The sequence below is a fragment of the Rhizoctonia solani genome, chromosome 4 (assembly GCF_016906535.1).
Source record: "Rhizoctonia solani chromosome 4, complete sequence".
In the NCBI taxonomy this organism is placed as follows: Eukaryota; Fungi; Basidiomycota; class Agaricomycetes; order Cantharellales; family Ceratobasidiaceae; genus Rhizoctonia; species Rhizoctonia solani.
The window spans coordinates 2,568,941-2,593,704 of record NC_057373.1 but is presented as its reverse complement, the minus strand read 5'-3'; the positions used below and the strand labels follow the sequence as shown (position 1 = coordinate 2,593,704).

Below are 24,764 nucleotides of genomic sequence, written 5' to 3'. Positions count from 1 at the left end.
CAACACAAGGCTAATTTGGCAAAACGGCCAACTTCTCAACACGGATCAAAGGTCTCGATGAACACACCCAGGCGTTCGGTCTATTGGTGTATGCGAGGCTAACAAATACATATGTATGAAACGGCGATGTACAACAATCGACAAGGTATTAAATCATAATTACTAAAAAAATATTAGTAATTGGATAACACATCTTAAATAAAGGTCTTACCAGTGTTAATCAATGCCTTTCCGTTGATGTAGAGTAATCTAGGCTTTTCTTCCTCTTCTTTTGTGATCTCATCCTCGAGGGATGGTTGACGGGTGACTTTCACCCATAATGGAACCACCGTGTCCAACGAAGTCTCTAAAGACTTCAATAGTTTGACTCCATCCCTATGTGTCAGAACGACAAGTCCTACGTCGGCTAGTTCCGACGCAGCATAATCTTCTTCCTCCTTATCAAGGCTAGGGTTGATAAGACTATCGACGTCTGACACCACTATCACCCCAGCGGCTCCAACTTTTTTAGCCTTGGTCAGTTTCTCCAAGAAGGAGCAGGTCCCTACGCAAAATTAAGAACAGCCCGCGTTATGGATTTCTGACCGACATACCTCTATTGACCACAAGTACGGCGCCATTTAATATAGGTAGTGCTTCATGGTCACTACAACCATTGAGGTTCTCAGGATTGGAGGGGACTACATGGAGTGGAGGAGCGTCAACCCTAAACGTCCCTGGAGAGTTCTCGGAGCTGGGATCCGCTCCAAACAGTGCTGTGGTAGCAAATAAACTGATCTCCTCATCCGAGTCGCCAACTCTGAGCTTAAGTTGAACCGCAAGCTTCCTTTCTTTTTCCTGTAGCTTAGAGAATCCAGGAAGCTCGAGCAATGCCGGATCATTGATGAAAACCTTTTGGCCGCTCAAGACCCGGTGATGTCCCACTGAAGAATCCAGTGTAAGCCAAAGATGGAATCGAACGAGTGGAGAGACGTACGCATTGTCACGTCATAACCTTGTCCGTCCATTCGGGCTGTCATTCTCCTGTAAACAAAGATGGTTTAGTGAAGAACAGCCACCGTTAAATTGATAATACATACGCTTTCACACCGGTAATGTTCCGAACCATAAATCCTCCTTCAACCCGGTGCACTTTTGAGGTGCTGAGATCTTTGTCAGCTTCCGTAACCATTCCATCTATGCTGAGCACATAGTCGAAGGACTTTGGTGTGAGCGGAGTTTGTTCCATGGGAGCACCAAGTAGGTCAGACAAACGCGCCGCAACGTCGTCAAGATCGAGGTCGAAAAGATCGAAATCAAAAGGGGAGGCTTGGTCATGGTAGACAGAGGTGCTCACATACTCCTCCGGCTGCGGTACCGCACACCGTCCTGACAAATCCCACCATGGTGAATCGGACGCGCCTACGACTGATAACTCTAACCCAGTGATGAATCGGCCGTAGTCCGAGTCTGGTCGACTTCGGATAGACTGAATCAGCCCATAAGATTCTCCGGGATAAAGGCTTGGTGGGTTTCGAGCGGGCTGGTAAACCGGGCAGAAGTTTTGTTCTTTCTGTCTGAAATAACGAGATGCCTCTGAGGGTGTCTTCAAGTGTTGTTGGGAAAGCGTTATAAGATGTCCTTTAGTGTAGTGTTAGTAACTATATGCATTTCTTGTTATCAACTCACCTTCTGTTGTGAAAACCATATTCTGATCATCCGAATTAATTTTGTTTTCTTCGTCGAAAATCAAAAAGAGATACTACTAAGTGTCAGCCTTCGCTCAGGGAAATGGTACAGGCTTCACCGACTTTCAAAGTTTCGGACAACGCAAATGACTCCATTCTATCCTCGTGTTCGCCACTCTGGACATTGGAAAGTGTCGAAAGACCACAATTAACCTTAGCCCGGCGTATTAGGTCATGAAGAACCCGCTCTCCAACATCAAGGTAAAAAGGATCCTGAGTCGCCTGGGCACAAAGTGTGTGAGTATTTTATCACTGGAGTGATGGGATTGCTGCCTACTCTATACAAGAAATAAGTTGATTCGATAAATTCTAGTATCAAATCCGTTAGTATCATTCCAACCTATGAATTGCATTTAGCGGTCTAACCTGGACGTAATGGATATCCCAGCGTTACACCTTGTCGGGTAGCGATATTGAAAGTTTCAGGTATTCCCGAGAACCTTCGCCAGAGATTCCAGTCTTTGAATGTGTGTTGTCAAGCCACAGTGTCCTGATTGCCCAGAATCTAAACTTACAGACTAGATGCGATTTGATCGCATTTTGAACATCCCCTGCCAGCACCTTGAAATACCGATTTTGAGCACCTTTGTAGGATCGCTTCAAGCGGGCCTCTTACCTGAAGGCCGGGCCAAAACGCAGATAGCGAGTCGATGTACACAGTAGCAAGATTGCCCGTGCTGGCTCCAACATTTCTGTACTATCGATGGCGATGTCAGCAATCGGGCCTGCTGTTCGAAAGTGTGCGCATTTACTTACCCAAAAACCTTCCGGACCACGCGAATACTTCATGATAGCCGAGTAACCTTCTCTCCAAACATCGTAGTACTCGGATTCGCCTGTGAGAATTAATTTAGCACTACCTCACTGCATAAAATTAAGAATACCCACCCGTCATCACATACATTTTCAAAGCATACTCGTAAAAACTATCAATACCAGCGCCGATCCCAGCAATTTCCGGTTGAAGCCATGCCTGCAAAGAGCAACTGAGACCAAACCATCGGTGCCTGGTCGAATCCGCTTACCCCGCTTGCCAAGTTTATCGTGTTTGGAAGCAAACCAAGGTCGGATCGGCGATTCCAGATAGCAAAGAATGCCTTTCGTGCGACACGTTCAAATTCCGGATCTCCTGTCAACCGGGACAAAGTTGTCCACTCGAGCAGAAGAGAGCCTGCACCCGCAGTACCTATTGCAACTTATTAATACCATAATACTGGCGAGACAAATCGAACAGACGAACAGGTTTCAAACGTTTCCGTTGTAGGTACACCGTGCCGCAAGTTAATCTTATTGTATTTATTTTAGTAAGTACAAAAATTAGTGCCGGCATGCTAAACCTTTTACCTACCCTTGCGAATGGAATTCCAGTGTTTGTTCTAAACGCGGGAAGCAGTCGCTTTCCTAGATCATATGCTAGATGGAGAAGCTCATCGTTATACCAAGGTATACCAAAGCCCCAACGCTCTTCCTTATCAGCCGCAAATATATGGGCTGACAGTAGCCCTCCCATGCCCCGAATAGTAATCTCGAATACCTGTTGGTTCGTATTGTAGCAAAACAAGCGACACTGAGAAGACTCTGGACGTACCTGAGGCTTGACATTCTGGTCAAACGATACGCCATCTATCGTCTGCCGAACGGCCCACTCAAAACCAGAATAATTATTAAACGTGACAAATGTGTCAAGGTTGTCTACCAAGGTCAGGCTAAAATTGGCCATTACATCGTTGTGGCCTATATTAGCCCTGTAGCGATATCGGTAAGCATTCCCCGCGCACATTGCAGAGAAAACGACTTGCGGATTGGCATAATCAGGACCCCTCCCTCGGCAAGCTTTGGGCATTAACTAGATGTATGAGATGGGGGGTTGGATGCGTCTGACAATATGCCAAGACACGACTTACCTCGTCCATTGGGAACGCATGATCCATGTACGAGTCGAATCCATGATGCCACAACTGACGCGTCGCCTCTCTTTTCGTAACAATTAATACCACAGGCCTCTCGTTCACTAGAGCGTGACCAGCCCACCTATACTCGAGCTTCCGTTCCTTGGTCCAGCTATCTTTCCTCGGTGAAGGCTGAGCCGTCGCGCCAAACCTCGACTTGCTTGTCCAATATGAGATTTCAATATAGAGAGTGATAACAATAAACAAAGTATGAGGCCACATTTGCCTCCAATTCATCGAGCCCAGACGCACGATCAAAAAAGAGTTATCCTTGTGAAAGCAGAAACGACTTAACCGCCACGTCGTGCGGCGCTTAGCGCTGGGAACACAGCCTTATTCTGGCCAGGGGGCCATTTCCTATCTCGGATAAATTACCAAATAGCTGAAATTGGATTGCCGATCAATTTTACAATCCCGGATAGGCGATAGCGGCCAAGTCTTCAAACGACGACAATGGCAGACGTAGAATACCTGCGCAATCTCCTGGGAGTTCACCCAAACTTTCCTAAAAAGGTTGGTAGTTCTGGGGCTATAGCTTGGTATATGACAACACGGGGACTGAAATAATCTCGGTGCATAGGGGATTACCTTCCTCGATCTGTTCCCCATCCTACGGGATCCCGTCGCGTTCGAGACGCTTATCACCCATCTTGTGCATCACATAACCTCGCAGACGATCCCAAGGACTGAGTCCAAGAAGATTGATACTGTTGTTGGCCTGGATGCGAGAGGCTTCCTCTTGGGTCCGATTGTTGCACTGAGACTGGGAGCCGCGTTTGTTCCTGTGCGGAAAAAAGGAAAGCTTCCTGGAAAATGTACAACGGTGACGTACGAAAAAGAATATGGAGCGGTGAGTACGATCAAGCTTTGATTCGAAGCATGTGTGGGTATCGGGGTAGACTGAATGAGACGGTGGGGATCATAGGACTCGTTTGACATGCAAGAGGGTGCTATTCCTGCAGGATCCAACGTTGTTATCATCGATGATTTAATCGCGACAGGCAAGTCCTCTTATCTCTATTCATTTCATCCCACTGATATCGTCGGTGATGCAGGGGGATCAGCGAAGGCTGCGGGAGAACTTGTCGCAAAACAGGGCGGCAAGACTGTTGAATACATTTTTGTCGTCGGCCTTCCTTTCCTCAAGGGGCACGAGAAACTCGACGCCCCGGCATATTCTATTATTCAAGCCGAAGATTGATTGGACAACTAGACGACTTCCATTGACTAATAACACGAATCACACACATCTACGATACCAATTTCAGATTCCGCGTGCAACGGAATACGTGGGGTGCAATATACTTGTCACATAATTACTAAACGTACTATACCAGGCCCGAAATTAGGCAATTCCGAAGTTTTAGGTTGTTGCTCACCTATTCTGTGTTCCAATCACATGCGTCGCATGACCTGCAATAACGGCATCGACCAGAGGGACTAGAAATCGCCCGAATGGAGACACATCACCTGGCCTATGCAGTGCAACCAAGGATTTTATCTTATCGGGAAAGTCACCTAGCACGAATGTGCAAGGAAAAGTTTCATAAAAAATAGCCAACGAAGGATGTAACCTAGGATGGGCCGCATCAGTGGCGATGAATAACGGTATTCCAAGGTATGAGGCTGCCGATCCAAGGTCCCTATGGGGCGAAGCACACCGCTCGTGGGGATAATAAGGTTGACTTGAATTATACCAAGGTTTAATAAAAGGTCCAGGCAAAGAGCCCAAAATAGCATTTTTCCGTTTGCTCTTCCTAGTCTTTTGCAAAAAGCGATCCTCGAGAACCCTACCTGTCTCTTTAGAGATTCCAAGTCTAGTAATGAGTTGCCACCATAGGGAACGCCCATTCTTTACGGCAGTGCCCTTGAACTTGCGGTCCCCGACTCGGACGTGGATGGCTAAATATAAGTGTCTGTCGTGGCTGAACTCGGTGATTCTTGTACGAATGGCGCGTGAAGCTTGAAGTATCGCGCCATGCGATATTGCCATACCCTGGGATATCCTAGTGCGGGTGGTAACATATTCAGGTCGCTGTAACCTGAGACGCCCACTCCCGAAAAGGGTTCCAAAATGGATCGCGGGGGAAGTGCTCAGAAGGCCTTGTAGATGCTCCACGTGCCATCCATCTTTGTACCTAGAGCTCGGCCTGGTTTCGTTGTCCAGGTGCTGTGTATCGTATATGCGGTACTGATAGAGTTCTCTGTCGTTTAGAAATGTGATCGACTTTTCAGGAAGGCCAAGGTTGTACAAGAACTCACGAGGAGTTCTCGCACCATGCATGAATAGGATATCCAGTCCAAGGTCCCTTTGAATCGGTTGAAAGTCAATGAGCTCATCCCAAGGCATCAATGTGAATTGGTTGTGACCAAGACATTCGGGTGGAGTATAGTCCAAAAATTTTGAACACTCTTCTGGATCCTTCTTTGCCGAAATTAGATGGTGTTGTTCCAGCGTGCGGGATGGGCGATATGGGAGAGGTGTTCCCAGTCTTGCGGGCGGTGCAATCAGTGTACAATTCAGTATATAGGCCATCATCATCGCATTTTCCAAGGCGATTCTTTGGTTGTTAAATCCAGAGTGTGGCAAGTAGGCGATGAAGCAGCGAGCGCTCCGAGGATCCACTTCGGGCTTTGAGTCGGATTCCAAGGGCCAAGAGGCGAAATTTCCTCGAGTATGGGTGGGGCCCAAGTCCAAATCTTCCTTCCTTGGCTTATAGACGCTACGAGTATAGTCCTGATCGTCATGATTGGGCGCGTCCAGCCACGGCAGAAGAATTCTTGGTATTCCCTCGGATAGAAGAGGAAGGCCATTCGACGCGAGAAGAGTGATCAAGAGTAAACAAACAAGTGCTAGGAACCAGCTGCGCGACCGGCGTATACGTAGTTCTCGGCAGGCGTGGTGAAAATTTTTGCGAGATAGGCCTGCGGGTGGGGCATTGGCCGGACCCGAGCGAGGATATGGGCGATTAGTTGTCTTTCGCCGTTTTGTTCCTGCTTCCAGGTCCGGGGAACGGGGTAACATCATGATCCAGCAAACGGTGGGCGATAGCCGGTCAGCTGCTGATGTTTGCTGAGCGGGCCGTGGTGTAACACGGCTGTTCCCAGCGCGGTGCCTGTCTCCAAACTGGTGATGGTGGAGCGCCGGGGACTAGCCAAAATTACATTAATACGTAGCGTGCTTGGAGGCACAGAAGCACAAGTACGAACCCAATGCGTCTTTGAGCGGCGTGGTAAGAGAGAGAGAACGGGAGTTGTGGTCGAGAACAACTTCCCATTTCAGAACAAAAGGGGTTGGACAATTTCGTGCACCCTAGAATAGCCGCTAGTCACACCAGCGATGATCCCCCTTTCCATCAGCAGTCCAACTTGTACGTGCTCGGTTCCAGTCAAAAATTTTCAAGACACAGTGTGCGAGGTTGTCGTGGGATATACTAATTCGAGCAGGGTATATCCAAAATGTGCGTTTTGCACGTGTGTATAGAAAGAGATCGAAGATAGTAATATGAATGTCTTCCTCGGCCCAGGCAATTTCCAACGACCCAGGGGAACGGTTCAGCCATCGGGTCCATCCCGGCTTTAGGACTCTTTCAAACTCTCATATACCGGCGGGTGCCCTTGACTCACACCATTCGACTCGCCTCCCTTTCTACCGCCCACTCGTCTGATTTTCTGGCCGCTATAAAAATAATATTCCTTACACTTCCACTATACCACCACATTCGATATACCCTCCACTGAAGGAGTGAGTTGCTTTCTCTTCCTTATCAAGCCGCCACTCTCGTGCTGAACTGCTATCCGCCTGCTTAGCACCTCCCATGTCGTTCCAGGACTCACCTGGATCGCTCCCCGATGTCACTATTACCGTGCTCGACATAGCACTCCGTCTATGTACCATTCCGCGCTCACGCCTGCCTGAAACAACACACTATGTGGTCAAGCAATTCCTCCGACAGCGGCCTACCTTTCTCAATATCACACTCAATACCAGCGAACTTTCTATCTTTGCCGAACAGACGACCCTTGATGACTTCCGGCCGTTGGCACGCCGAGGCAGATTGGGCGCAAGGTCAGGTGCTCCCATAGAAATATCTCAAGAGACATGGAGTGTACTTCAAATAGATGAAGACAAGTTTGGTAACTGCGCATTTACTTCTCTACAACACTCTCCACCAACGTGCGTCTTTCATAGGTGATGCCGGCACTCGAGTCTGCGAAATATCTGCCGCTCTTGCCCATGCGGGGATCTCCATTCTGTATCAGTCGAGCTACATGAGCGACTTCATTCTGGTTTGTGACGCCATACTCTTCTGTCCTGTCGCGATTACTCATACACCCCACATCAGGTCAAATCATCTTCTCTGCCTTCTGTCATTGCCCTATTGGCGCACGCCGGCTTTGGCCTCTATTCCACCGACGCAGTTGCTCTCACCTCTACAGTATCACCTCCGATCATTGACCCCCCAACTGCATTCGAGGAAAGAAGGCTCAGCGTCCGGGGTTCGCTCGTGCTCGATGGGGATGTGGGCACACATGGATTTGGACTCGGCCTCGAGCTCATGAATATTGACGACACATTTGCCTTATCTTCTCCCAAACGACACCGAAGCACGTCCAATTCGTCCTTCCAGTCTATCTCTCTACCCCCCGGAGCGTACACTTTGGCATCAACCATTTCTCCTCTTTCCTCCCTCTCAACCGAGTCTTCGGACTCTGAACGAGAAGGGGATGAGCCAAAACAGCGCAATGGTCGAATCACGAACAAGATTCCACCTGCAGTCGAAGCAGTCGCTGCTGACCTTGCCGTCATTGGTCTGAGCGAGGATGCATCGGACAGTTGGCTCAGTCGCATGATCCTACTCATGCTCTATCCGAATATGATCATCACACCCTGGGCCTCTCCATCCGCATGCAAGCCGCGAGACGAAACGGATTTAGAGTCTGAAACACCTGCTGAGTTGGATAATCATTGCTCGCCAGACGATGCCGAAGAGCACCACGAAGAGCACCCTGCTTCGCCGGTGTCGTCGATGGCCTCGCACTCTCCTGCAGCCTCTACCTCATCCTGCGCGGAAGCGACTTCGAGCACAGTCCGATCACAGTCTACGACCCTGCGATCACCTCGGCGTTCCGCGTCACCGCCTCAGCCGTTCTTCAGCTTCACCCGCGCCAAGGGTGAATGCGCTAGCGTTGTGGCCGATGTCCGTTTACTTGCATCCCTATTCCCTCCTGCAGATCGCCACATGGTGCTAAGTGCACACGAACTTGAAGGTGTGGATGAGATCGCTTTAACATCTGGAGATGTCAAGGCGGCGATGCGCTGTCTCACGATCGATCTTCCACATGGGCTTGGTAAGTCGCTCACCCCATTTTTTTTAACTTCCCGCGTGAAAATGTGATTTCGAGAGACTTATTCGCCGCTCTATGCTTAGACGCTCACGGCCTCGTGAACCATTTCTCCAGTACCCTCCACAACAATGGGATCAATCACTTGTACTCATCGACGTACAAAACTGCGAACCTTTTGGTATGTTCTGGCGATACTGTACATCTAGCTGGGCTCATTTCAATTCGCAGGTCGATCGCCAGGACGCAGAGCGAGCGGAAGCTCTACTTCGATCATGTTGAACATGTTCCCCAAAATTATCCCCAAGCCGATAACACCGTCCTAACCCCTCATGGCCGGCCCTTTTTTTTCTTTCTTTTGTTTATGTATGCTATTGTCCCTACCTCTCCTGGATGTTTGTGTTGCCGAAAACTCATATGATATTCCCCTTGCTTCTCTCACATACACCCTTTTCTGTTATCTGTAGCTTATAACTTATGTGTTAGATCTTCGCATCCCATGTTGTAGTTACCCACATTTGAATTCTATCTACGTCACTGTTGTACTTTTTGCCTTGGGATAGTTAGAGGGTGATAAGGAGAGGAGAGGCAAAAGCCGTAGGCTCTAGACCTTGTTATCAACGTCGGGTTTCGATACCGAGCGCACACTGCCCCCCTTAGGGTTGGCGATTGCGCGTGATCAAATGTCATGGTTGGCACGGTACGCATATAGGTATACCACACACAATCGGGCCTAGTTCTCCTTTAGCAAAGTCTAGCTATGTCTAGAATTGATGAATTGACTGAATTGAACTAAACAATACAAAAAACGCGAGAGCATTTGGCATATTCATGACAACGAAACGGATCTAGTGCATATATTGGCGAATTCAAACGAGAGTGCGAATTTAATCTTGCTTGGCAAAGACGATAGCGGTGCGCGAAGGGAGGTAAATCTATTCGGGTTGTGTATAATTAATTCAACAGTACTTGCTGTGCTTATGTATTAACTCACATGCATCCAGTTCCTGCGATTGTTCCATCCCAAAGGCGTCGTAAAGTGATCAGTGTTGTAGTCGATACGGTCTTGTCCCGCAAATCGCTTCTCATCTGTAGTGAGTACGGGACGGTATCTTCCTTCGACCTCAACACCAATTCGGTAATCCGCAAACGATTGGGTGGGGTGGAAGTTGAATGCGAACACGAGGCCATTACGTTCAAAGACGATGACCTTGTCGTCCTGGTTCTTGAGCGAGACGTAAGCCTGTGGGGTAATAAGGTTGTATTAGCTTTTTGGGTTGACATGATCCAGGGTTGACGTTGTACTTACGGGTTCAGAGTTAATCCATCCATACTTTTCCTCGGTGTGGTTCATCGCCGAGTCGAAGTTGTTGAGGTACTTGTAGCGGAGGAGTGCATCATCGACAACGTTGAACTGGCGTCGGGCATACCAGAACGAATTACCATTCCCCTCGCGGGGGAAATCAAGCCACTAAAACGAGGCTTAAGTTTGGGAGGCAGTTCCAGATGATGAGACGGAACCTACCTCGGGATGACCAAATTCGTTACCCTCGAAGTTCAAGTACCCTTCACCACCCAACGTGTGTGAGAGTAAGCTGTATCGTCATATTCAGACCGGGATTATCCGAGCGATCGTTTTATTTGCTTACCGGATCATCTTGTGCAGTGATAGACCACGTTCGATGATGGGTGTCATCGGGGTGAGATCAGACATGAAGTCGTCTAATTTCATCCACGAGGGTGTCAAATCCGGTAGCGATCGACGCTGAGCGTGGTTACTCACACATTTCCTTATCCATCAACCAGAATGCAAGAGTCTTGTCACCGACAAGTGCTTGATCGTGGCTTTCGGCGTACGAGACAGTCTTCTCGCGGTATCGTCGGTTGGTCAAAGTATGCACGATGTCGTTGACATCCCATTGATCGTCACTCTTTTCTTTGAGAAGCTTGATCCACATATCGGGGACAGCCATGGCGAGGCGGTAATCGAAACCCATACCGCCTTTCTCAATGGGAACGCAGAGTAAAGGCATGCCTGATACATCTTCTGCGATAGTGATAACCTCAGGGTACAATTGGTGGAGCATATCGTTGGCCTACAGCAAAGGTCATTAATCAGAGTGTAACGAGATATGCTTAGCGGCCTGCTTACAATCATCAAGTAGACAATCGCCTCGTTATCGGCACCAGGACCAAAATACTCATGATATCCACCAGAGAAACCGGTTCCGATACCATGGTGGACGTACATCATGCTCGTTACACCGTCGAATCTATACTGTGTCAGTTACTTTCGTCAAATCATAGTATTGAGATAGCATACCGGAAGCCGTCGAACTGATACTCTTCCATCCAGAAACGGAGATTAGAAAGCAAGAAACGAAGAACCTCATGATGAGAGTAGTTGAATAGACGGCTATTAGAGAGAATCAGACGACAAGGGTGCCATGTCAGATCAATAATCGCACCTGTCCCATAAATCATGATAGCCGCGACCTCCTCCATGGAAGTACAGGTGATCGGTTCCGTCGAACTGATTGATTCCATCGAGGACGTTCTTGCAGGCATGTGAATGTACTACATCCAATAGAACAGTGATCCCCATAGAGTGAGCGGTATCAATTAATTCTTTCAGCTCATCAGGTGTTCCGTAGCGTGAGCTAGCAGCGAAGAAGCTGGTTACTTGATAACCGAAAGCTGAGAAGGAAAATCAGTATATATTATGCGTGCTGATGAGATGCACATACATGCATAGTAGGCATGCTCCATGACTGCCATCAGCTGGATAACATTGTATCCCAAATTCTTGATACGCGGCAGAGTATTGACGGTAAATTCTTTGTAGGTAGCGACCCGAGGCTCAGGACTCGAAATGCCAACATGGGCCTCGTAGATACGGGCTGAAGTAACTTTTGGTGGGCGGGGGTGTTTGAATTTATATGCTTGCTCGGCAGGAGGATTCCAGAACCGAGCATCGTATATAGGTGAGACAGAAAGGTCTTGAGTGACGCGCGTAATCCATGCGGGCAAACGCTCAATACGTTCACCATGAGGAAGGACCATGGAAATCTAGTACAGTTGAATTAATTAAAATACACTGAAGGGTATCGACCTAGATACATACTTTAACTTTTGAATCGTGAGGGATCGGACAAGCTCCATTGTTGCTGGGAATGGTGAGGTTCCAAACCCCATACTGATCCTTAGTCATTTTGTGAGAGCCGCGATCCCAATTATCTGATATCATGCGATCAGTATGAATACTGGTCTAAGGTGAGTACACATACTGAAATCGCCAATGAGGGAGGCCTCGACCGCATTGGGAGCCCACTCGGTATAGGTGACCGAGTTATCACTTTGAACATTGAGGCCGAACCTCTTGTATCCCTTGGTGAACGAGTCGTAGCTACCCTCGCTGGACAGAATGTCGTGTTTGACATGATCAAAGTGACCACGACGCTCTGACAATGCTGGCAGGTTTGGTTCCAACCAGGGGTCGATCGACATAATCAGATCGGGGTTAAATGTGAGCTTGGGACCACTGGCCATGGTGTATAGGAAGGGGGGGTGGTGGTAGTCGAATGCTGGTCAAAACGAAAGTGAGCGCTGCTTTATAGTGGATCCCGCAAAGATAATATTCCTTACCGAAATCTTATAGTGGGGTCAAGTCGCGGAACGTGTTCCGGATTGAGTTGTCGGGGGGTACCGCGTAAGGGTATTGGGGCCATTTGATCTTCACAATGATGACGATAGGATTACATCTTTCTCGATTGGGAAGTCGGTCTAAATTCTTGCCCTTGAACATGCCCTGGCGCGCGACAGATCGCAATGAATATCACCTCGATTATCTCGGAGCCTAGCCGACCTCGAGGCCAACATCGCGAATATTCGCCGGAAGACGACCATTGGTTTGTCCAAATGTCAAAGTAGTACTACAGATATTACTCAACCAAATAAATGATTACAAAATAATGTGGGGTTGAATGGAGTAGGTGTGGCTGCGCCGATTATTCCTTGCCATCTAGCTCTTCCTTGAGAATTTCGAGCTTCTGGTATATGCCATATGTCCGTATCCCAATGGTCTGTGATAAACGTTCGATAGCAGTTTATCCGGGGTAGGTGGAAAGGGCATACCTTTTTCATAACTTTCATCTGCCACTGTAGCTTTTTGGGCAAGTGGGCCCGGCACTCATCCCTGAGTCTACGACGCCTTTCAGAAAACTCCTGATATATTCGGTCGTCACGGGCGAAGAAGTGGAGCTAGGTGGGAGCCGCTGTATGTCACCAGTGTGTACTTCAATATGGCAGGAATACCACTTACGGGAATAGCTTTGGCATTGGGTACGTTTCCGTAAGGACTTTAGAACGCTTGAGGCGTTCTAAAGTTGAATTTGGATTTGTGGACCACCTCGGATGCATTTCGCACCGTGGAATCGCGTGTGAAATCGCCTCGGAAACAGTTTGGGAGCGCGACGAGGGGGTGTCCTAAAGGTTTAGAACGATGATTTGGAAGGGGGGGGTCGACCCCCCCTTCTAAACTTTAGAACGTACCATTGAGTTTAGAACAGACCACGATCGTCCGATAAGATAAGATTGCCTGATCGTTGGCCAAATTAGGCCATCAGTGTTTCGGTGTTACTGCATATATTTGTATCATAATTACATTATTTACACAGCACTGTAGATATGTATGATAGATTCAACGTGACATGACTCAAATGAATTGGAACAATGTTTCGATAACTAGTGTAAGATGCTTGTGTACAATAAAAGTAATCTGTCAAAGCACTTTACATATCCAAGGGTTGATAAACATTGCGCGCCCCTATTCCCAGCGTCCTGCACCATTCCGCCATATCACACATAGTTGCACACCACACACACGTTGCATACGCTAAACTAAACTAAAATAAACAGACAAAATTCAAGCAGAAGAAAATGATATTTTATTTACACGATTATTCTATAATAAGTCTATCAAGAAACATGCCCATGGCTTACGGAAAGCCACTTTAGAACGGCCCAGTGTTGGTCCAAGCCAGCACAGCCTCCCATCCTCGGACCGAATCCGTCCCGTCCCGACGGACCGATTTAGAACACCCCAATTGTTCTAAATTCCTTACGGAAACGTACCCATTGGGGAGCTTCTGCATGGCAATGTTCCATGCTCCTAACATCAGTAAATCACACCCTGCGTTCGCCACACTGATAAGACGGTGAGTTATTTGCAAATCCATGCTGAATCAAACACTGACTATTCGTCCACTGTAATGATCGAATCAGCTTTGGCAAGCTCCCGAGTAAAGAAATTCCTGTGTAGTGTAGTGTCTAGGACGCAAGAATTGACCTGTTGCTACAGGTACTAACTTGATTGATGTAATAGCCATGTGAGCAGGTTTCCCCTCGCTTCCTTGGTTCAACTCTCTCGCAACATCCGATATGGACGCCTTTAGCCAGGCTTCACCATGACTCATAACGATGGTTTGTAAGTACGAGGAAATAAGATTGGGCTGGTTGTGTTGAAGACCTTGTGTAATTGCAAACCTTAGGTTGATGCCTTGAATCGAGTCATGATAGTTCGAAACATTACAAAACTGGATTACTTACGGATTGCATTAAGGTTAATCATGACCTTTTTGCGAGAGAAATCCTCTTCGTCTAAATAATTAATCCAACGACTGAACATTCCCAAGATGAGTATTGCCATATCGGTATAACCAATCCGTACCGCATGCTCTAATGGCGAGGTATTATTGACTCTTCTCAACAGCACCTATCAAAATATATATTATTTCTCGCGCATATTTTCATTATATAAATAACATACGTGAAATGAATAATCTCGAATCTCAGATAGCTTCACAACATCCCTCTTTTCGATAGCTTGAACAACTTCCCAGTGCTCAGGCTCCTTCCATACCTTGGGGCGCGCTGAAGGTGTTGACTTTTGTGGCGTGTAGCCACGAGCATCGTCAGCCCGCGGTTGAGATGGAGAAGTGGGTGCGTCATCCGAATTTTCCGACGAGCTTGACCCTTCAGATGAAGTTGACCGCTGACGCAGTTGCCTGACTTCGGTGCGAGGTATTTGATTCCTAGCAACCTTGTCTAAAGAGGATAGGCTTGGTAATGTTGTTGGAAGACAGCATTCAGAGCTCAGCCGCTTTCGAGGAGTTGGCCTGAAAACTGATGGAGCTTGCAGTCTTCGCTTTCGATAATCAAGGTCTTGCAATAAGAAAATGTGATTGAAAGACATATAGAACAAAATTGCTGCGGTCGACGACAGCCACAAGCATGTCGGCGCCTTTTATGGTCGATGCGGTGGGACTCGCCAGAACTATGACTTATGTACGTGTGTTTGGACCGAGCATCGCCACCGTGCCTAAATTATGCTTGGGTTCGTACTCTTGCGATCAGTCGGATCGACACGACACATACATCGGTTGATAGCTTGACGAACTAATTAGACTGATAACATAGACCCTACTAGAAGATACATAACTATACTATCTTGCGTTGAATCTGACATAACCTATTCTTTAGTTCTTCGGGGTAATGGATCCCCCATGGTTGCGACTCGAGAAATTGATCAATTCCGAAGAGAATTCTATTGTCAGAGTAGAGCCCCGTTATGTAGCTGGTAAGATGCATGCTCTTCTTCTTCTTTCTTTATTATACCAAAAGTATTATAGGGGCCGGTCGAGGATTGTTTGCTACCCAAGATCTTGCTGTAAGGTACTTGTCCTGCAGCTATTGGCTACTAAGTCGTTCTGTAGGCTCTAGAAACAGTCATCTCGGTGCCAAGTCAATTTCTTATGAATGCCAGGACGCTGAGCGCCCAATACCCAGAGCCCATTTTACCTCAATTTATTCCCATATCAACGATTGATCCTCCTCGCCTTACCTCAATCCAGTTACTCTCGTTACATTTATATCGTGTCAAGCGTGGTATTGAAGACGGTAGCTTTGATGCATATATCAGTACCCTTCCGACATACTTTGCTGATCACCCGTTGGCCATTATGCAGAATTCAGGTCTGAGACTAGCTTTCATAAAAATGGTACCCCGCTCTGTGGAAAACATGCTGTTGAGTGTTGAGAAACGGTTGAAGGATGATTGGAACTTGGCGCTACGGACAATGGTTTGTTGCACATAACTCTTAGTTGAGCCCGACTTGACATTCATGTAGGAGCATTTTCCTGGCCTGTCATTATCGGGGAAGGAAGAGATGGAGGATTCAAATTATTTGTTTGAAGACTACGTGTGGGCATGGTTAAACGGTGAGTATATGCGCTGATACACTCACCCCAACCAAGCTAACTCGCTGCTAAAGTCAACACGCGCTGTCTATACCATGAACTTGGCTTTCCCCAACCAAGTGATAATGTCACAATGTGCCCTATCCTTGACTTTGCCAATCACACGCCCATCGATTCATTGTCAATAACGCAAGACGAGTTCGCACTCGGCGACGGTGAGAGCTTGACATGGTACCATGATTTGCCACATCTCAACGAAATATAGGAATGGCATTTTCAACACTAGGTCCAATGAAGAATGGCGACCAAGTTTACTTACGTTACGGAGGCCACTCCAACGCGTTCCTGTTCTCCGAATATGGGTTCGTGTTGCCCCTTGGCCTACAGGGTGCGCATATAACCGATGGTGAGATCGTTATCGACCCAGATTTAGAAGAGCAATTTGAAGGTGCGAAAAACTCCCAATTAAAGCAAGAATTATTGAGAGATCGGAACTATTGGGGGTGAGTGTACTTTATATATTGTAGTCATACTTTGACCAACACGCATAGTGATTGGACCTTTCACGTACAAGGCGGAGAGGCACGACCATCGTACCGAGTAATCACTGCTCTACGTTTACTTCATGTCTCGATCAACCCTGAGAATGATTCGAACCATGAGCTACAGCTTTGGGAGGACTCGATTATGGGCTTGGTGGATAATGTTTCTGAAGAGAACGAATTGAAAGTTCGACAATCAGTGATCGACCTCTGCAAAACTGTAGTCGAACGAAGCAAGACTAAGATATCCTTTATACGGTCTCAGGTAACAGACAGCGAAGCCAGTGATCCCGTAGAGTGGCTACGTGTACTCGATATGATAGAGCGGCTTTGGGAAGAGGAATATTATGTGGCAAAAAGTGTACAACAATTCGCTTTAACTGGAGCTACTTTCTAATGGGCTAGGAATGCAAGCATGTATATAATGTTTCTTTACTCCTATTCCTCTATTAGGTATTATGGCGTTAGCGAGCTAGCGTAAATCACGTGCATTCTTGTGGAACTTTCACTCCGGTGTGCCGGGGTGGAGGTTTATCCCCCCAAGCGATCCTCAACTCGCTCTCCCCACATTTCTTCGTATTCGCCTTAGCAATACATTACGTGCGTGAAGTGGATACCAGCTACAAAAGGGACTACCGGATAGAAGAGTATACTCCACTCTGGCCCTCGCCGATAAGTATGGTGCAACCGATTAGGACTGGTGTTATTGGCGTCGGCTCCAGTGCTATTACCTTTCATGTGAGACATTATTTTTAAAGGCATGTTGAGCTGAAAGTCATAAGATTCATTATTCCAGGTTCCTTTCTTACTGGCCTTGCCTAATCTGTTTGAGGTATACTCCGTTCTTGAGCGCAAAGCAACAGACGAGCAGAAGAAGAGTGGCGGAACGATTGGAGCCAAATTCAATATTCCAGCCATTCGTGTAATTAACACCATTGAGGAGTTCTTGGCTGACCCCGAGTTGCAACTCGTGAGCTCTGAATTATATACAATTTTCCTGACTCTGAACATCGTTGTATATATTGATCAGGTCATTATCACTACGCCCAACGAGACTCACTATCCATTTGCCAAGGCAGCTATACAAGCCAAGAAGCACGGTAAATATTCAAAATATTCACTCTATTATAAGTGCATGATATTTACTATACTTTCAGTTCTCTTGGAAAAACCCGTTACCCCAACTTATGCTGAAGCAAAGGAGTTGGATTCTCTAGCTAAGTCCCAAGGTATAATCCTAAGCGCATTCCAGAACAGGCGATGGGATTCAGACTTTTTGACCTTGAAGAAGTTGGTTAGCGAAGGGAAGGTAAGCAGCCCGATTACAGACCCGAGGGCTACTGATAGACCGAAATCCAACTTGAACTATGCAGCTCGGAGACCTTGTTGAATTTGAATCACGGTGTGTTTAGGGAAATGTTAGAGCTTATACATGCACTAACACAAAGGTGAAAGCTTCGATCGTTACCGCCCTTCGCCTCGTACAACTGCATTCTGGCGCGAAGCAGCCGGTCCAGGAGCGGGCCATACGTTTGACTTAGGTCAGACACAAGAAAAGAATTACACAGTAGACAACGACTGATACTACCCTTAGGCCCTCATCTAATCGATCAGGTCCTCCAGCTTTTTGGTCGCCCAAATCGCCTGACAGCATCCATTCAGAACTTGCGCGGATTCGGAGGACCAGCTATCGATGATACGGTATGCACTGACACATTCGATTATTGAATTGATGCAAAAAGATTGACCGGCCGTTGCCTCAGTTCTTGATCCATTTCTATTATGATACTAAGCCGTATCCAATTCGTGCGACCGTTGCTGCTTCATCGTTATCTGTGAAGAAGTCTCAGCTTCGCTTCAGTGTCCGGGGGTCTAAAGGATCCTATGAAAAACGAGGCCTCGACCCGCAAGAAGATCAATTGAAAGCACGGAAAGTAGCGGTACTCGATGCGCAATTTGGTCGTGAGGATGAGACTATCGCTGGTATATTGGACTTCGTCAATGATAACGGTACTATTGAATCCACCACGTAAGTATATGCGCTATGATATTGTACCGCGACCGAAACTAAGACCTGTATGCACGCAGTGTAACATCCGAGAAGGGGTCCTACCAAAGCCTGTTCGAGAATTTGGCTGGCGCGATTGCCTCCGGAGCTGATCTTCAAGTGAAATTTGAGCAGTCTGCAGCTGTGATTCAAATGATCGAGTTAGCCATGCTGAGCTCAAAGGAAGGTCGCACGGTGGAGGTGCCGGCTCCGTAAACTTTGTAACCAACATAATAATTGAATAGCCACGTAACGTACTGAATGTCCAAATAATCGATTAAAAAAAAGCACAAGCATCTTACACCCCATCAGAACCCCACACAAACTAGCGATACTAAGTATCATCTTCCTCCTCACTTTCTCTTTCCAGGACGTCCAGCACTGGTACATAATCAAGAACAACATCGTCATCTGGTTCGAGGGCTATCCAGTGATCATCCTCGTCTTGACCCGATGATTGCGCTTCACCTGCCTGTTTCCCAACAATAATGGGATCAACTGTCTCGACGTCAACTTCAAAATCTTCTTCCATCTTCTTACGACGTAAAGCATCAACTTCGTCCTCCTACATCTATGTAAGCCGAGGCTGGCAAAAGTTTCAGAATAAAACGCACCACATCGAACTCGTCTTCATGCTCCTGGTATTCAACGTTCTCTTCCAACTCTTCAAAACCGGGAGCAAAAGCACTCCAGTTTTCCGAGTAGGTGGTTTTCCATATATGGATCAAGCCTGAAGATGCCACCGAAGACATAATCGGGCGGAAAGGATGCCACTAGGATGAGTCAGTACACGTCAGTAGATTTTCCTGTACTCGGTTTACTCACGTCAGCGTCAACTAGTGGCTCGGTAGGGCCTTCCAAAATCTTGACTAAAGCACCTGAAGAGCGATCCCATATGTAAACATGATGACCCGACTTGTGGCCAGCCCCTATAATCTCCAGTTGGACAACCGTTCGCACATCAAAGATTCAATACCAACCAGCTACAACGTACTCCCCATCGCCGGAAAAGCATATACCGTTCCAAGGTGTTTTGCTAATAGGGTCAGAGAACATGTGCAATAGCTCAAGATCGTAGGTTTGGGATGTTATCTCGAGAACTCGAACAATTCTGTCATTGGAATTTACTATCAGGTATCTGGTGTGTAAGTGTTAATAGAAAAAACTGGACACATGGATTTTAACGCTACCTTCCACTGTTATCGCACGCAATATGTTTGATGCTACTGTTACCATTGGATACCTTTGTACAACTGAGCATAGATTTGGTCCTCGTATTGAAGGTTGCAAGCACGCCAGTGGATGTTCCTACTTGGATAATCTTTCCATCTGGTGAAAACACTGCGGTGACTGTTTTCATTCTACACGTATATTCAGTCTTGGCCATGAGTATGTATCTCTGCTTCTTACCTTTCTGGCTGTTGTGCTTGAGAATCCATTAGCTCTGTCCGGCTTCGGGTTGCTTTTCGGAGATCCACAAGGATCGTTTGTTGTGTCTGTAATGTGACCAATAACACTTTACTACAGCCCAAACCCTCAGATATCACACAACGTGCCGACATGGTGTATCTCACCTATTTCGAGGATGAAACGAAGCCTGCAGGACTGGCGCGTCAAATCGGACAGTCGAGCAACGTTCCCCGTTTGACATGTCCCATATTATGCAGTTCCAGTCTTTAGAAGACGTCAAGAGGTAACGTGAATTTCGCGACCAGCTTTCGGATAAGTTGTCATTGAAGGCGTGCTGTTAGAATCGCAAGGTACGGCGTACCTGACACTTGTTATTGTTTTTACGTGTCCAGTAAAAACCTGAACAACTCCTTTCGTTTCTAAGTCCCATATGCTAGTCTTTCCATCTGGCCTCCCTGCAGCAATGAAGCGCCCGGTCCTATTGAACCGTGCGCACACTGCGTATTCATCGAGCGTATTCTCTACAGACTCTGGATAGTCCTGTCCAAACGGATCTAGAGACTGTTAGATATTTTACGTGAAATACGCAGAGTACGTACCAAGGAGTGCGGCGTTCATGAGCAAAAGGCCCAGCCAAGGGAACACGGGCGGATGTTTTAGCTATTGCAAGTTCCGGGGTGACCCGGGTCTAGGCTACGATCATGGTGGGTCACGTGTGATTGCCCAAACTTGCAATTGGCGCAAGGATTTAACATTTGGCTTAGATTCTCAACCACCCCCAGACTTGTTCCCAGGACTTCCCTGTTGGATAGGTATGTTCAAATTCTGGCATTATCTACTATATGTAGTTTGTCCCAGAGATGACTTCAGAGTGGAATCTGTGGCGACCCGCGCTTCTCCCTGGCTCCGTACATTGTGCGCGCTTGCTGGGAGCAACTCTCGGTGCTGTGGTCGAGATGGAGACAGTGATGGATACTGCTGAGGGAAACGTTTGAATGCCTTGATATTTCCGGATATCGATCTGATTTTCTCACTGATTTTGCCGTGTCTTATCTCCCCTAGATAAGTGCCCCGGTACTTATATCCGTCTCACCTGCACGCGAGCTTCAACAGCCCGCCCGCCCATCTCCGCCTCAATCTCATGTCCCAAGATCCTAGACTACGTGCAAGGGGCATCGACCCGAGGCTAGCTCGAGGGAATGCTGTAGGACCGACCGATCCTCCATACAGCCAGAATTCAACTCCAACCTTCTTGCCGCCCCGCCTCCAAAGTCCAAACCCCCTTCTTCAATCATATGGTCAAGCTCTATATCGCACACGTAACCGCCCCCTCTTTTGCGTAGTATGTGCGTCGAATCAGGTGTGTATCATACTACCCATTCCTCCGCCACAAATTTATTCTAACGACTCGTCAACAAGTAGAACCGATCCATGGAGGCTCACAACGTTCTCGCTCGGGCCGGGTTCCGTGTTATCTCCTCAGGCACTGGTTCAGCCGTGCGACTCCCAGGCCCAACAGCTGACCGTCCAAATATTTATGCTTTTGGAACGCCGTACGATGACATGTGGAACGATTTGCATAATCAGGATCGCCGGTTGTGAGTGGGACTCAACAACAGTGATTTATGCTTGACTAACGGCTATTAAGGTACGAAGCCAATGGACTATTGAAAATGTTAGACCGAAACCGTAAAATAAAGAGGGCACCAGAGCGATGGCAGGACAACAGGACACAGGCAGACGTGGTCATAACATGCGAAGAAAGGTGTTTTGACGCAGTGTGTGAAGGTGAGTTTAAAGGCTGGTAAGGCTGTAACGGAGCCTAACTTTAAAATCAGACCTGCTTAGCCGGGGCGGCGAGTCGAACCGGCCCGTACACGTTATCAATGTCGAAATTAAAGACAACCACGAAGAGGCTTTGAAAGCTGGTCTTGCGATTCAAGATCTGGCGGCTGCAGTACGTTTCCTTGGTCTCACTAATAGTTCCTCAAATAACCTCACTTGGCACAGATTGAAGGGTCTGACGACCTCGATCAAGACATGACCAGAATCCTCGCCACCCAGCAGGAACGCCACCCACATTCCTTACTTCACGCTGTTTGTTTTTACTAAACTATCAGGGGCTAAACATACGTGTACTTGTATTTTCTCCGAGCGATACCTGTCGTTGCTTGTCTTTATTCGAAACCATTGCAATCTAAACATATAATCTTTCAGTTACTATATGTGAACCGGTATTCGGGAAAATCCTTTTCTTCGGGTCGCTCGGTCGAGCGAGGTGCGGGGCCGGCGCTTAGGTATTACCGAACTGAACACGCGATCACGACATCATGCTTGACAATTGCTTGCCAGTTTGCGTACGCCCAGTCAAGGACCCACTGTCTACGTATAAATAAGGCGCCTGCTTGCACACTTTCATTATTCCTCCCAGCACTCTGTGATGTGTCGTTTACTCATCTACAAGGGAACCGACGCGATCGAACTTTCACATGCGAGTGTAGTTCCTCCATTTGGCCAATAGACACTCATGCATGATCAATATCTAGTTGCTTACCAGACCATGTCATTCCATCATTAACCAAGCATTCGACAGCAGACTGCGTTTGGATAGGCGTAGGCCCATTAATGGAGACGGGTTCGGCGTAGGTAGGCATATATGTGCATGGGATAAGGATTCAAATGACGTGTGCCCAGGCTGGTACGATTCACAAGAACTGGAGCAACCTGAGGAGCCCTCGTCCACACAGGGCGAGCCATGCATATTCAATTCTGTGACCCCTGTGAGTATACATTCTCCGTGAGACCCAGGCTCGTGGTTTACGGTTTTGCAGGCTTGGAATAACGTCAGTGGGCTTGTCCCAACCGATTACGCTAGGGTACGAGACTCACGACTTCCAGGCAAACCTTACGCGGCTAGCTGTCAAGATCAAATCGCCTCTTGTATTGCAAGTCAATCTGTTCCTCCCGCCAACTCTCGTAGCTTAAATTCTGTTATGCAGTGCGCATGTCAGAGCAACAACCGCCGGCTCGCTATCATTGGACAACTGTCATCCATGGAGCCATGGCAAACTCATGGTATGTATTTACTCACTCTCCGAACTGGCCCCGAAAAACCAAACCCTAACCAGTGGATGCACAACGGGAGTATTGCCGACTTTCACCTGATCAAACGGAAGCTTCAAGCGTCCTTATCCGACGAGCTGTTCGCTGTCCCCCAAGGAAACACCGATTCAGAATGGGCTTTTGCACTGTTTTTGTCGTTTGTAAGTGTTGGAGCGATCAAATTACCTAATAGGCAACTTAAGACGCATTTAGTTACCAAACCCTAAAGCCAAATCATTTACACCTAATGTATTGAAAAAGGCAATGCTGTCTTGCATTGCGCGACTAAACCAATGGGCCAAGGAAGCCAAGATTACTGAAGTATGATTTTATGATTTTTTATTTGATAGAGATTGATCCCACTCTACACGCACAACCAGCCATCATTGATGAACTTCTGTATCACAGACGGCAAGTCGGTCGGTGAGTGTATTCCGTTCGGCAGACGGCATTCGAGTTTTAATCTCTTGGCGTTGTTGAACAGTCGCCACACGTTACGTATCTTCAAGAACGGATGAAGCGGCTTCACTGGTATGTTTCAAAAGGAACCTATCCCAAGCCTAGTTTGGATTTGACGTGAATTCGTATGGCAGTGGTTTAGTTCCGGAACGACGTTTCACGAGTACGCGCCCGGCGGACATTACCGCATGACCAAGTCTGATAAACGCGAGAATATGTTTTTAATTGCGAGCGAGCCGCTTACTTTTGAAAAAGCTGATTGGATGGAGATTCCCTCAAATACGATAATAGGTGAGCTAAAAGTACTGCTGAAACTAAGCGCAGCCTAACGCAGTTGGTGCGCAGTAATTACCCCCAAGGTAAATTACCATTATGGCAAAACTGAAATAGGAATCTGCCCACTGACGTCGAGTGTCACAGATGAATATTCTCCAAATACCTATTATCGATGAGTTCTACGTTCCAGCATCCGCAGAGAACAAAAGACTCGGTGATTTTGCAGCCACCAAGGGCTTGTTAAGCCGAGGCCAAGTAACGAATGAACATGATGATACTCCGCCCAACGAGCCGACGTCAGGGTTGTAGGCAGGGCAAAGAGGGCTTGGCTGAGCGTGCTTGATTATTCAAGGATTTGTACTAGGTGTAGCAAGTTTGTGTACGTAGCATAGTCTGTAAATAATCGGATTTCATTTGGTATATACAGCGGAGCGGTGTTCCAGTAAGGGGTGGCCACGGATGATCTCCTTTCGTCATCTTGGAGTTCTAGGATAGGACAATTGATATTTGAGCGGCAGGGTGCCGCCCAATGCCGGGTGTGCCTCGAGGCTGATGGATCGCACGCCCCAAGAAAGAGCGGGTGGGAGGGAAATCATAGAGACAAGATTCCTTGAGGGCCCAAGGTGATACAAAAGGGCGATGGAACTGC

At 47.3% G+C, this 24,764-nt stretch overlaps 10 protein-coding genes across 10 annotated transcripts; 5 read left to right on the top strand and 5 right to left on the bottom strand.

Moving 5' to 3' along the window:
- Positions 1-148: 148 nt before the first annotated feature.
- Positions 149-3,913, bottom strand: RhiXN_00863 (glycoside hydrolase family 47 protein; the record flags this gene model as incomplete). Its single annotated transcript, XM_043320682.1, has 20 exons — positions 149-162; positions 212-544; positions 594-923; positions 977-1,023; positions 1,080-1,620; positions 1,669-1,741; positions 1,791-1,949; positions 2,005-2,036; positions 2,094-2,186; positions 2,243-2,288; positions 2,344-2,424; positions 2,484-2,563; positions 2,616-2,700; positions 2,753-2,913; positions 2,968-3,013; positions 3,076-3,261; positions 3,316-3,461; positions 3,506-3,560; positions 3,632-3,701; positions 3,759-3,913. 20 exons carry the CDS (start codon positions 3,911-3,913, stop codon positions 149-151), a joined length of 2,733 nt encoding a protein of 910 aa, XP_043179694.1.
- Positions 3,914-4,129: 216 nt separating this feature from the next.
- Positions 4,130-4,877, top strand: RhiXN_00862 (adenine phosphoribosyltransferase; the record flags this gene model as incomplete). The annotated part of the gene is made up of 3 exons (XM_043320681.1): positions 4,130-4,189; positions 4,257-4,526; positions 4,602-4,877. 3 exons carry the CDS (start codon positions 4,130-4,132, stop codon positions 4,875-4,877), a joined length of 606 nt encoding a protein of 201 aa, XP_043179693.1.
- A 174-nt stretch (positions 4,878-5,051) lies between these two features.
- Positions 5,052-6,954, bottom strand: RhiXN_00861 (O-FucT domain protein; the record flags this gene model as incomplete). The annotated part of the gene is made up of 2 exons (XM_043320680.1): positions 5,052-6,827; positions 6,883-6,954. The coding sequence occupies 2 exons, from the start codon at positions 6,952-6,954 to the stop codon at positions 5,052-5,054; spliced, it is 1,848 nt and encodes a 615-aa protein (XP_043179692.1).
- A 540-nt stretch (positions 6,955-7,494) lies between these two features.
- On the top strand, positions 7,495-9,304 carry RhiXN_00860 (uncharacterized protein; the record flags this gene model as incomplete). Its single annotated transcript, XM_043320679.1, has 5 exons — positions 7,495-7,813; positions 7,869-7,966; positions 8,023-9,028; positions 9,109-9,203; positions 9,254-9,304. 5 exons carry the CDS (start codon positions 7,495-7,497, stop codon positions 9,302-9,304), a joined length of 1,569 nt encoding a protein of 522 aa, XP_043179691.1.
- Positions 9,305-9,909: 605 nt separating this feature from the next.
- RhiXN_00859 (alpha-amylase) lies at positions 9,910-12,571 on the bottom strand (the record flags this gene model as incomplete). The annotated part of the gene is made up of 12 exons (XM_043320678.1): positions 9,910-9,957; positions 10,017-10,265; positions 10,332-10,493; positions 10,548-10,617; positions 10,672-10,744; positions 10,806-11,118; positions 11,175-11,295; positions 11,346-11,438; positions 11,491-11,719; positions 11,770-12,091; positions 12,147-12,259; positions 12,310-12,571. The coding sequence occupies 12 exons, from the start codon at positions 12,569-12,571 to the stop codon at positions 9,910-9,912; spliced, it is 2,055 nt and encodes a 684-aa protein (XP_043179690.1).
- A 458-nt stretch (positions 12,572-13,029) lies between these two features.
- Positions 13,030-15,275, bottom strand: RhiXN_00858 (uncharacterized protein; the record flags this gene model as incomplete). The annotated part of the gene is made up of 7 exons (XM_043320677.1): positions 13,030-13,104; positions 13,157-13,223; positions 14,156-14,227; positions 14,278-14,334; positions 14,390-14,579; positions 14,630-14,795; positions 14,850-15,275. 7 exons carry the CDS (start codon positions 15,273-15,275, stop codon positions 13,030-13,032), a joined length of 1,053 nt encoding a protein of 350 aa, XP_043179689.1.
- Positions 15,276-15,313: 38 nt separating this feature from the next.
- On the top strand, positions 15,314-17,218 carry RhiXN_00857 (SET domain protein; the record flags this gene model as incomplete). The annotated part of the gene is made up of 8 exons (XM_043320676.1): positions 15,314-15,367; positions 15,563-15,659; positions 15,712-15,749; positions 15,796-16,161; positions 16,210-16,300; positions 16,354-16,494; positions 16,545-16,782; positions 16,831-17,218. 8 exons carry the CDS (start codon positions 15,314-15,316, stop codon positions 17,216-17,218), a joined length of 1,413 nt encoding a protein of 470 aa, XP_043179688.1.
- A 281-nt stretch (positions 17,219-17,499) lies between these two features.
- RhiXN_00856 (oxidoreductase family, NAD-binding rossmann fold protein) lies at positions 17,500-19,084 on the top strand (the record flags this gene model as incomplete). The annotated part of the gene is made up of 9 exons (XM_043320675.1): positions 17,500-17,559; positions 17,618-17,791; positions 17,852-17,921; positions 17,979-18,130; positions 18,195-18,223; positions 18,277-18,362; positions 18,416-18,522; positions 18,585-18,850; positions 18,910-19,084. The coding sequence occupies 9 exons, from the start codon at positions 17,500-17,502 to the stop codon at positions 19,082-19,084; spliced, it is 1,119 nt and encodes a 372-aa protein (XP_043179687.1).
- A 118-nt stretch (positions 19,085-19,202) lies between these two features.
- RhiXN_00855 (retinoblastoma-binding protein 5) lies at positions 19,203-20,896 on the bottom strand (the record flags this gene model as incomplete). The annotated part of the gene is made up of 9 exons (XM_043320674.1): positions 19,203-19,433; positions 19,483-19,641; positions 19,694-19,797; positions 19,849-20,006; positions 20,059-20,229; positions 20,279-20,389; positions 20,443-20,583; positions 20,640-20,832; positions 20,878-20,896. 9 exons carry the CDS (start codon positions 20,894-20,896, stop codon positions 19,203-19,205), a joined length of 1,287 nt encoding a protein of 428 aa, XP_043179686.1.
- Positions 20,897-21,419: 523 nt separating this feature from the next.
- RhiXN_00854 (RNA polymerase II subunit A C-terminal domain phosphatase SSU72) lies at positions 21,420-24,424 on the top strand (the record flags this gene model as incomplete). Its single annotated transcript, XM_043320673.1, has 14 exons — positions 21,420-21,638; positions 21,701-21,876; positions 21,927-22,066; positions 22,117-22,235; positions 22,289-22,375; positions 22,825-22,924; positions 22,973-23,058; positions 23,110-23,541; positions 23,594-23,701; positions 23,761-23,803; positions 23,865-23,911; positions 23,974-24,130; positions 24,185-24,198; positions 24,260-24,424. 14 exons carry the CDS (start codon positions 21,420-21,422, stop codon positions 24,422-24,424), a joined length of 1,893 nt encoding a protein of 630 aa, XP_043179685.1.
- Positions 24,425-24,764: the final 340 nt, after the last annotated feature.